The following is a 12,535-nucleotide window of genomic DNA, read 5'->3' on the forward strand; positions in this document are numbered from 1 at the left end:
ATTCATGAGCATAACTCATATAAACATTCATAAGCATCACTCATGTTAATCAGCTTCGAAAGCTTCATTTACGAAGCTCCGACTTCAAAGCTTCGTTTACAAAAGTTCCAGCTTCAAAGCTTCACTTTCAAAGCTTCACCTACAAAGCTTCAGTGCATGGTATACAAAGACCGCATCCGAACAACCGCTACTTTGGCCCATACATGGATTAAATTTGAAGTCTCCAACCAACATACTCTATTGACTGAAGACTTGGGGGACTACACTATGTACTATATATTGGGCTTCCGTAATTGGGTCTCATGAAAAATACTTAGGGGATTTAGCCCATTATTTATGTACTGAGGAGCGAACCCTTATTCTATAAAAGGGATTCCCTCACTTTCATTAGAGAGCACCCATTATTCACGTATTGAGGAGCGAACCCTTATTTTATAAAAGGGACTCCCTCACCTTGATTAGAGAGAGACTCTTAGCCCATCACTTATGTATTGAAGAGCGAACCCTTATTCTATAAAAGGGACTCCCTCACCTTCATTAGAGAGTATCGCCTCTTACTGAGCAACCGCATTGCCACAAACATCACTCATAACCCATCACTTATGTATCGATGAGCGATGCCTTATTCTATAAAAGGGACTCTTTTACCATCATTAAAGAGTATCGCCGCCTGTTGAGCAACCGCCTCGCCGCGAGCATCAACTCTAGCCCATCATTTATGTATCGAGGAGCGAGCCCTTATTCTATAAAAAAGACTCATTCACCTTCAATGCCACAAGCCGAGCCAACCAAGGCAACATAAGCCACAAGCCGAGCAGTCTCACAACATGTGCTACTTCTAGTTGAGCATCATTTCACATTGAGCACCGCCTTATATCGAGTATTCAGTTCTAGACAACATCTAGTTACTTCGGTCCACACATGGACTGAATTTCAAGTCTCCAACCAAAAGACTCTCTTGACTAAAGACTTAGGGGATTACTGTTTGTACCATACTTAGGGCATCCGTATTTAGATCTCGTATAAATACTCGGGAGACTCAAATGTAATTATGTAATAAATGAAGGGGCAAATATGTAATAAGTGAGGAGCCCTTATTCTATAAAAGGACTACTCACTCCTCATTAGAGAGGCCAAGATTGAGGCCATGGGAATAGAGCACACAAAAAATAGGCTAGAGAGCATATTGCCTCTAACCTTCTTGTATATTCACCATTCAGAGTAAAACAATATCAACATCAGTGTGGATGTAGCCCAAACATTGGGGTGAACCACGATACATCTTGTGTTCTTTACTTTCTTGCAGATTCACGGTCAGATTTACGTTGTTCCAAGACCTTTTCGGTTTTGTGCATCAACATTTTTTAAATTAATTTAACGGTTGAGGTTAATTTAGAATATGTTGATATGATTATGCTACCATGCATCCATTGTTAATAGTATTTACCATGGATCTGGACTTGGGGCTAAAATCAATGTGTCTGATGGCAAGTAGGGATGGGCAAAATACCCGCAGTTATGGGTAACTGAGGTTACCTGTCCATTTAAACTTCATGGTTACCGTTATGGATAACTGTTTAGATAAATAAACGGTTATGGGTATAACCGTTTACCCGTGAAATTTAAATTGATGGTTATGGGTATTAACTGCAGTTATAAACGGGCAACTGTTTACCTATTTATTTTATATATGTAATGTTGAAAAAATAAAATTATATATATATATATGTATGTATGTGTGTGTGTGTGTATATATATATATATGCGGTTATTTGACATGGGATGGGAAGTTGTGTTATTAACCCAACAATCACATCTCTTCAATTTGAATGTTGCATCTTTTGATTGTTGCCGAAAAGACATGATTCTTGGTCAACAAGTGTAATCCTTCTCTTAACTATGTTCTCTATCGGACAAAACTTAAATCAATCCTATTGACTATAGTGCATGGTTTATATAGCTAATTATAATATAATGTAGCTCGTTAATACTTTACATTATGGGTTAAATAACCAAAGAATACTATCTTCTAAACAATTTTTGTAACCCAATAATACTTAGCAAATATTATAGGGTAAATTACATAGTAGCCCCTCAGGTTTGAGGTCTATTGCAATCTTATACAACATCTTTAAAACATTTCACTTTCATACCTCAAGTACTATTTTATTTCAATTTCATACAACCGTTACATTTTTCATCCATGAATATGTTAAATGCTGACGTGGCTGCCACATATATGCCACGTGGCTGCCAAATGTCTGCCACGTGGTAAATAAAATAATTTTTTAATTTCGTAATAGTTAAAAATATTCCGTAAACTATTATTTCAATTATTAGAATGATATAAGGACTTAAAAAATTACAATACATAAATGTATGTTGAATGTACTTATAACGGTGTTTAATTGTTAAAAAAAAAGAAAATCATGACAATTTTTTTTTATTTTCAAGTTGTTAAAAAACATGTAGACGGGTGAAAAAGAGGAAATGGTAAAAAAAAAAAAGATAAACGGGGTTAAAAAGGTTAAATGGGTAAACTGGTATTAAACAGTTACGGTTAAATGGGTATGCGGTTATGGGTATGGTTAACCGTTTATAAACGGTTATGGGTATGGGTATAATCGTTTAGATAATTACTTAACGGATAAATGGTTATGCGAGTATGAGTATAAACGGTTGGGTAAATAACCACGATTACCCGTCCGTCATAACCGTTGCTCATCCCTAATGGCAATGCTCCATTAACTACGGTGTGTGTGAAATGTGATATTTATTTATTTATTATTTTTTTTAGAATAGCACAATGTTTTGGTAGTGTATGTTGCTGACTTTTATTTTATTTTGCGGAGAAAAAAACAAAATAAAACATATAATAAAACACTTATAAAGAATAGAAACATATATTTCAGTTCAAACATAAAAACGTATACAAAAATTATTCCGTATTTTTCACTTAATGCTACGATTTAATGATATTTCTCTAAATTTGTAAGTGAAATATCTTAAGGTTCGATTTTTGTCAGATACAAATTTGAATCATATTATTGTTAGGCCAATATGAGGCTAAGCCCATTATGTTGGAGATAATAAAATCATATTATTGTTAACTCATTACAAAACTAAGCCCACACCTCTTCTTTTAATATAGATAATATTGTTTGTATTAAAAATTCGTCCACATTTTTGTACTTTCTGATCTATTGCTAATTTGCAATCCAACCGGAGCGAGCTACGAGTGAGTGGCGGCTCGGCCGAAGATGCAACGTGGTTACGGCTAAGGAGCTGCGTCATCATTTGAACCGGTTTGTTGTCCAACACGTCATCATCATTTTGTCACATCGCACGCCTCTTTGTCTTCTTTGCATTAAACGCTTCGTTTGCTACCATTCATTATTCATTTTGTATTCTTTGTCACAGAAAACAAATATTTCAGCAAGAAAATCACTTTAATTTTTTACGATAAATAAATAAATATATAAAATATCGTCTTGTATGTTGGTCAATAATATATGTTTTGAAAATGTCAATTTTGATAGGGTCAGATGCTCTCCTTTTTGTTTGTTCAAATTTTTAATATTTTCAATTAAAAAAGATAAATTATTTTAGGTGCGGACTAGGCCCAAAAAATCAAATACCAGTTAGCAATATAACAGCCCAAGGTCTAGCCCACTATAAATCCTTCAAAATAAGTCAAGATCATTTGATCATCAATCACAAAACAAAACAATAGTACAACAAACAAACCCAAATTAAGAATATAGTTAATTTAACCCTAGAGACCATCTTTTTAGATCATATTTACAGACTATGTGGTGGTGTTACGGTTAATGGTTAGATTATTACTTAAAATTGTTAAAAATGAAATCCAACCATCAACAACTGCATCGTTTAGTTTACAAAATATAATATAAAAAATGATCTCCCTAGCATTTTCCTTTTGATTAATTAGCAATTCAAAGTCCCAAAATCAGTTGCAAACAAAATCATCGGCATTTACAATCATATACTTTATTCAACAATTCAAGAAATAATAATTAATTAACCAAATACAAATTAATTTACCCCAACTAAACTAATATTCATACGTCCACACACGGCAGTCCACAAAACAAAGAAGTGCATCTTATTCTTTCATCGTCTTAGGGTTAAAGATCTCACCATCTTCCTAAACTGATCGCCAAACGAAGTATACGAAACGGTCCCATCGTTCCCAGCAAGCACTTTGTACTTGTCCTTCCTTGTGAAGTTGGTGCACTCAAACCCTAACGTGGAGGCCAAGATCCTCTGCACGTAATTCGCAACATCATGAGGGCTTTTCCCAGATGAACACGTGGCTTCCACAGGCAACTGGTTCAAGAACGTAACTTCGTAAACTGGCCTAGGGTTCATGAAGAAGAATATGGGGTCCAAAGCTTTCCAGCCCCTTGCTGTCGTTGCATGGAAAAACCCTACCCTGTAGTTCATGGCCACCGGGACGATTCGGTTTGTAAGCTCAGCAAAGAGTGCACTAAACCTCAAAAGAAAAGGTTCACGGCACGTCGTTCCTTCGGGGCAAACAACCAAGTCCCCTTTGGTTAGTTCAAGCTTGATTCTCTCAGCATCGACGTGCCGAACACGAGTTAATCGAACGGTGGGGATTGGGGATAGGAGCTCTGATAGTCGAGAGATAGAGTATGTGACTGCTGGAATCCTACGTTTGAGTACGGTGGAGAGTATAACGGGGTCCATTAGGGTTCGGTGAGTGCAGACGAATAGCACGCCTGAGTTTCCACCGGAGAAGGGCGGTGGTGGTTTGCCTTTCACAATGACTTTACCACCAAATAGTTGAGACATGTAGGGTATAGCCCTCATTGGCAATATCAATCCCATGAATAGGCGAATGAAGGCAAGTGAGATGCCTAGGGGCATCCATAGGAGGATTAAGAGGGCGGTTGAAGGTGTAGGGCGCTTGACTAGTCGGCCGTCGTGGAAGATCACCGGGAGTGGTCGGAGGACTTGCTGTTCATCATGCTTTTTGTTGGCGATCATAAGTGGTGGGTGGATTTGTTCCTGTAGTGACAAGCCATGCATGCATAATTTACTTCATTAGTACCACACCAAGATAATTTACTTAATTAGTAAGTATGCATCGTTATGTTATGTGTTGATAATGAATAGAACAAATGGTTCAGATCCAATATGTATATATTATGTATCACGTCAGTTGTTAATAATACTATTCATTTCAAATATGTACGCACCTTGCATAGGGATAAAAATGAAGAACCAGATGATGAAGGCCTTCCCAACCCTAATGTCGGTTGTTCCTCATCCACAAACAGCTTGGCCACTCGACTGTATATGTTAACTTCACCTTTAACAAAGCCGGTAGCAAACCCAAATCGGTTTACAAGAAGCTCACTGCCAATAACTTCATCAGCTCTCAAATGCTCCTTCACAAACCTCTCCACCATAATCCTTGGCATCTTAGTCACCACAACCCTCTTATCATATGAGCTAAACACTTTCCAAGCCTCCGTATCCAAATCATCCATGTAAAACTTTGGCAACACTGCACGAGACACGGACTCAATCTCTGATTTCGGAACACCAAAAACAGCAACAAAAGTCATCAGTTTAAGCCCGGCTTCCTCCATACCTATCATCTCCAGAAACCGGATCACCGGCCACATCATTAACAACACGGCAAACCGTATCAAACCTGACGCCTCAAATGCTACCAACATGAAGTAAGAGAAGGGGTCAGGATCCCTTAGAAGTGTTCCTTCGAGCTCCGAAACAATAGACTCCATTGAGCCAGTATGGGTTTGCATTTGTTTTCTACGGATTCTTGTTTTTCTCGGTTTGGGATTAATTAAGACCAGGATTATGTGGTTATAAGTACTATATTTGGCTTAGGATTATGATTATTTGACGACTGGTTAGAAGAATGTAGGAATGGATCGGTTTATCAGTTTACAACAACCCTAATTACTTTATAACATTTTCTAAGATCAATCTTTCTCTCTCTAATTTGACCATCTGGAGAGATTTTTCAGTATGACCGTCACACGAGACGGTACACCACGTGTCCTTATATAAATAATGGGATATATGTGTTAAAAGATTAATAACTTAAAAATTAAAAATTTTCACCTCTTACATAAAAACACGTGGTATACCATCCGTATTCCCATCACAACTAAAAAATTTCTCCAGCTTTTAGGTTTTTGAGGTGGATGTAACAGCAAAGGAAAAAGTATCATACGCCACGTAAATCCACTGAAAATTTGGATTACTTAACCCCAACAACTTTGGTGACGTGGACGTTTAATTTGCGATACAAAAGTCCATCTGTACACACCTAATAGCAGGTCTGACTTGGTGCCTTTAGGTCACTGACTTCAACATTTTACAACGTTATTAGTGAACATGTTATTCAATCAATCTTCGTATATAAGTCTTGCAGAAAGTTTATGTAACAGTGGCCACCCCACGTTCATGTTGCACGGGGGCATACGAGTCCATGCCAATAGCTGGCTGATGAGGAAATTTTTGGCAGATATCGGTTTCGATTATTTTGATCTTTTGGTTTTTCCACGTTTTAGATTTTGATGTATATAGTTTTATATGGCTTTTCCTTGTTCTTAACAGATTTTTCCCATTAAGAATATTGTCGCATTGTACTAATTTCCTTTTTGCATTCTCTTATTTACAAACTTGCACTCGTGATTGATGTGTTTTCTTTGCTGTCAAAATTGGAGATTTCGTAATACAGTTTACATGGACATACTACAAAGATCTCCCAGCTGTAGGTTTATAATATATAATCATCTTTTAGAACGTAGGAGGATACTAACAAAATGCCACATGTACATACTTCACAAAAGTAAAGATTCTCGTTCGTACCCAATAAAAAATTACAAAAAAACCAACAAATTAATTGAATATCTCATGTACTTTTGTTTTGACAATATTTGACTTTCATGGCCTGCTAGTTTAAACAGGTTTATGAATGAACATGTTAAGGAAAGATAACTTAGGTTAAAAGTCAAGTAAAAACAAGAGGATTCATATCCTTGGAAATTGTTTTGCAACGGTAACAAATCTTCAATATATCTTCAATATCAAGTTTTTGTGTTGATTAATATGTCAATAACTCAAATAGGATAGTAATAAATCAGGAAAATATATCAAATTCGCGTAGGTCATACCTAACAAATGTCCTGTAGAATTCAAAGGAGGAGGATATACAGAACTCAAATCACTAGTTATATTGATCCTCAAATCAAGCTAGCCACTTGCCGTCTCCGGCTTTCGTGCGATCTCCGGCTTTCAAAGTAGGTTAGAAATTAGCAAAGCTTGCAAGAAGAATCAATTCAAAGTAGGTTAAAAATTAACCAAAAGCTAGCCATTTGCCGTCTCCGGCTTTCGTGCGATCAAGTATGCTGTTAATTTGCTTTATCAGATTGACACGGAAAATTTCTGCTCCAAGTTAGGTAATGTTGGTTTGAATAGATGATGAAAACCAACATTTCAGTTTCAGCATTATATATATAAATATACATACGCACACATACACTGAGTCTTTAACCGAAGGGATCTCCATATTTTTTAGAAAATAATGATTAGTTGTGGGCCCAAACGACATAGAACTTCAACAATCTAAATCGTTTAGTTTTCAAGTTAGCACCTCATAAATTATCCTTGCAAAATATTAGCCAAATCGTAAATATTGAGGCATTTAATTGAGCTCAATGAAATTGATGAATGCTATGGTCTAAGAAACATTGAAACTTCATTGTGACTATTGAATAGTCAAATGGTTTCAGATTGAAAATTTCATTGTGACAATTGAATGGGCAAATGAGTTTGAATTGAATTAAATTTTTGCAAGGATGACCTATGAATCGAAATTTATAACATATACGGTTCGAATCATTGAAGTTTGATGTGAAGCGAGTTCCATATTAATCTCCTTTTTTATTTATTTATTAAATTGTAGCAATGGTCTCTCAACTTTAATCAAATTGGAGCAATGATTCTTCAATTAAAGGTCTATTACTATTGGTCTATCAACTCATTAAAATGTGGAGCTATGGTCATTTTCGTCAACTTCGTCAAAATTTTGTCAAAATAAGTTATGTTAGAAGGACCATTACTACAATTGGGACCCCTTAACTCATCAAAACATGTAGCTATGATTATTTTCGTCAACTTTGTTAGAATTTTGTTAAAATGAGTTATTTTGGAAGGACCATTGCTAAAATTGGGTTAAATTTGAGGGACAATTTCTCTAGTTGGATTAAAGTTGAGGGACCAATGGTAATGAATTTTTAGTTGAGGGACCATAGTTGCACGTTTTGATGAGTTGAGAGACCAATGATAATGAATTTTTAGTTGAGAGACCATTGCTCCAATTGAGTTAAAATTAAAGGACTATTTCTACAATTTACTTTTTTTTTTCTTCCAAAATGGGATCCCTCTCCATAAAGGTTCTGTACATATATATAGACGGAGCATACTACAAAATCACTAATCTCGAACCCAATTTCAATTTGTGTTTCATACTTTTGAGTTCTCACCAGCTACAGTCACATCCGCCAGCTTACTCCGATACACGTGCCGACGTACGTTTTCCGGCCTGTAGGTGCGTTTCGATTAGCGTGAAGAAGTGGTAGAATATGATTAAGTTCAATTTCCCACCCAAAATAGGCCCAACATTGATAGATCAGGCCCTCAAGAGGAAAACCTTCATCCCAACCCACCAAAATGTTGAATGGGCTTAGATTTTTGGGGTTGTGCAGGAGCATCCAAGTTGATATGATGACCTAAACGAAACTGACGTACAATATAACGGATTTGGATCCCATCCGAATTGAAATGGTGAGGATGGTAGGAATTTTTACATTTTTATCATTCAACGTGTATCGTGCGATCAATTTTTTTTATAAATTAAACACAAATAGTGCCTGACGAAAATTGGGCGAACGATGTACAATGAACGACTAAGGATCCTCACAAAATGAATCTGGAGATGATCCTCTTCAACAAGAATCACTATTCACAAAGTTTTAAATATGGTTACGGTGGTGGACAAACTTCTCCATGAAACAACGTCATTGGTAGCATGTATAGTTTCGGTTACATTGAAGGGCCTACTTGATCTAATCCTTAATTCTTTTTGTTAGTAGCATGGCCAACAGGATTCTCTTCGGATTCTTATGATGAGGATCCTGAAAATCCGTAAATCGTATCTACAAATAAATGGATATTTTTGTTTTTCTAAAAAAGATCAAAAATAAAAAGTCTTTGGTATTAGTTCACTGCCGACTGCGAACTAACTACGTCATTACTTTTACCTTCAATATTTCACCGACCTTTCAAATCAACAAAGGTCACATTCACATCAACATATCTGCTGCTACCTTGGTTGAAATCTTGCTTGAGTCCTGTGCGCAATGTTGAAAATCTAGCTAAATGATTAACGACACCAGTTTAAACCATGAGGGTTATTACTGGTTTGGTATTGATATGATTTTATAAAAAATAAGTATAAAATAAAGTTGAGTTTAAAAAGGTGTTTGGTAAACACCTAAAAAAAAACTTATTTTCATAGTTTTGGATGAAAAAAAGCTGAAAACATGAAGCAGCAAAAACGAGTTTATTCTCACAGCACAGCAAAAACAGTTTTTTTTTCAAAACACAGCAATGCCAAACCAATACTTGGACGAGGAATGAGATGCGGTAGAATGAAGAGTATTAAGTAGTTTAGAGATATACTCATAGTTCGAAGCTCTCATTTATAATTAAAAGTATTTACTGGAGACAAGATCAGAGATGCAAGAGCATATAATATAAACTATATACTATATATATACATTGACTGTAAGGTAAGCAATGAAAAAATCATTACCGTATGCAGTTGCCCTAATAAGGATAAGCATCACAAGATCGTTATGGCGGACATATGGCTAGCCATGAATTCCGCTTTGCCAAATTTCGAGGTTATGCCTCACCCTTTCATGTATACATATATAAATCTTTTCCTTTGATTTCTTTATTAAAATTATCCGCATATGAGTTTGGAATATAAAAGATAAGATAGATAATTAAACTGTTTTTCTCTTTTTCTTTTTGCTTAACAGATAAGGGAAATATGCTGCACAATATTTATTTTTTATTTTTTATTTAAACACCTACTTTAATTTTCTTCTCTTATATATATATACTAGCAGAGAACATACATTTTGTGTGTGTGAACAATTTCTCTTAATAAGTGCATATTTTTTTTAATATTACATAATTACTGTTTTGTTCTCCTTGTGTAAATATTATGTATAAAAAATGAGGGTAAAATTGGAACAATAAATATATGATTGTCATTTTCTTAAAAAAAAAAAGGTAAAATAACGATATGATTGTTATTTTGTCAAAAGGTACAAAATTACTATTTTGCCATCCTTTTGTCAATAGTGTGTATCAAAAGTGAGGACAAACTGAGAAAAAAAAAAGAGAAAAAAGTTGACAAGCGGGATTCTCTTAATAGTATACTTAATTGAATAGTTATACACACTCATACATACATACATATATATATATATACCTTTTTTTTCTTCTAAGTAGTTGTCGTGTTTAAGCGTAATTAGGGTTTTAACCCATGAACTGCAGACAGAATAATAGTTTATTTGATCTTTTCAAAAAAAAAAAAAGTTTATTTGATAAGAAGGAATGTGGAGCAGGGGAGGTGGAGCAGCACATATTAATGAATCATGTGGAAGGAAGCACAGACAAGTCACGTGACCCTCCTCAACACAGAGAATATCATAATCATATGATACGATGAATGAAGCCAAGTGACTCACATATCTGCAAAATCATCGTCGTCCACTGCTATTTGCATAAATATTAATATTGTAAATGTAAACAAACTCTTGGCTGACTTGACCACTTAACTAACATTATCACCTTCTGTATTTTTTCTTCTTCTTTTTGATCGGTGCTTTTTCTGTATTTTAAAAGAAAAGAAAATAAAAAGGCATCTTTGGTTGCCCATATGGTTTGGGTTTTTGGGGTCTTGGTGGTACTGGTAAGTGGTTGCTAGGGTTTTTAGCCGCATTCAGAGCATAAATTTATATTCTCTGGGTTTTAGTGGGTCGCAGTATTAGTGAAAGTTTAAAATAAGATCATTCCATTTTATATTTTGTTGATGCTAAAATTTAGTTGAGTTTTTTTATTTGATTGGTTGAGTCGAGTTGAGATTCTATCGTTCTAACTAGGAAAAAAAACGTAAGGGTAATGTTGAGGAGATGATCAATTTAAATCATATTTTGTAAATCATATGACGTGGTTGTTGATGAAGATTATTACTTAAGTGTTGATTAATGTATTTGTTTCTTATTATTGACACATCACATGGTTTGCAAATGTTGTCCAAAAAATTGATCCACCTTGCATTAATCAGAAAAAAAATTAGAAAAGTCTTGGAAGACATTGACGAGGTGATTATAAAAGTGACACCATTGTTGTATCAAATACCTAGTTCTCCATTTAGTGGTACTTATCTTTTTGATGTTGAAAAAAATACTAAATTTTTAATCTTTCATCCCAGTTGATTCTAGAAAGACAATTCGTGAGTAGTTGGTATAGCGACACTGAGTCTATTTAATTAGAGAAAGTATGAGGTTAACTCAGACAAATGTGACAATTGTAATGAGAAAAGAAAGGTTACTAGCGTGTGTATTAAAGAATTCTTGTAGCCCTATATTGATCACCTTATTAATTGTTGCCTAATTAAAATCTCTCCCACTATCATGAATGTGCCTAACATGTCCTTCAATGAGTAATTGACCAGTCCTCCTAATGAATGAGATTTTAGCTGTTCTTACTGCACATAGGCATCACACTTTCAACCAAGCAGCTATGTTAGCTGGGTTCTCAAAGTCTGTCTAGGATGATTCCTGAGATGTGTTGGGTTCAAACATTTTATGTCACGTCCCGGCTCGAAACGGATCACTTTCCGGGCCCGCTCTACCACTGTAGCACGATATTGTCCGTTTTAGGCCTCGATCATGTCCTCACGGTTTTGTTTCTGAGAACTCACGAGCAACTTTCCAGTGGACCACCTATCATGGGAGTGCTTTGGCCACCTTCTCGCTTAACTTCGGAGTTCCGACGGAACCCGAAGCCAGTAAGCTCCCAAAAAGACTCGTGCTAGGTAGGGATGCGAATATACATTTAAGGATCACTCCCATGGACGATATGGGATGTTACAATCCACCCCCCTTAGGGGTCCGACGTCCTCGTCGGCACACTTCCGCCCAGGGATTAGCTCTGATACCATTTGTCACATCCCCGCCTGGGGCGGACCACTTCTCGAGCCCGCTCCACCACCGTAGCACGATATTGTCCGCTTTGGGCCCCGACCACGCCCTCATGATATTGTTTCTGGAACTCACGAACTTCCCAGTGGGTCACCCATCATGGGAGTGCTCTGGCCACCTTCTCGTTTAACTTCGAAGTTCCAACGGAACCCGAAACCAGTAAGCTCCCA

General features: G+C 36.0%; 1 protein-coding gene across 2 annotated transcripts; it reads right to left on the bottom strand.

The window, feature by feature from the left end:
* Positions 1-3,080: 3,080 nt before the first annotated feature.
* On the bottom strand, positions 3,081-5,941 carry LOC103406315 (glycerol-3-phosphate acyltransferase 5-like). 2 transcript variants are annotated; one of them, XM_008345312.4, is made up of 3 exons: positions 5,244-5,934; positions 4,162-5,052; positions 3,081-3,409 (listed from the first exon to the last, which is right to left on the bottom strand). In XM_008345312.4, the coding sequence occupies exons 1-3, from the start codon at positions 5,814-5,816 to the stop codon at positions 3,398-3,400; spliced, it is 1,476 nt and encodes a 491-aa protein (XP_008343534.3). In that variant the 5' UTR covers positions 5,817-5,934; the 3' UTR covers positions 3,081-3,397. The 2 variants fall into 2 exon arrangements, with proteins under 2 accessions (XP_008343534.3, XP_070681371.1); XM_070825270.1 differs by lacking the exon at positions 3,081-3,409 and having other exon boundaries at positions 3,992-5,052; positions 5,244-5,941.
* Positions 5,942-12,535: the final 6,594 nt, after the last annotated feature.

Source organism: Malus domestica, chromosome 01, assembly GCF_042453785.1.
Source record: "Malus domestica chromosome 01, GDT2T_hap1".
Lineage (NCBI taxonomy): Eukaryota > Viridiplantae > Streptophyta > Magnoliopsida > Rosales > Rosaceae > Malus > Malus domestica.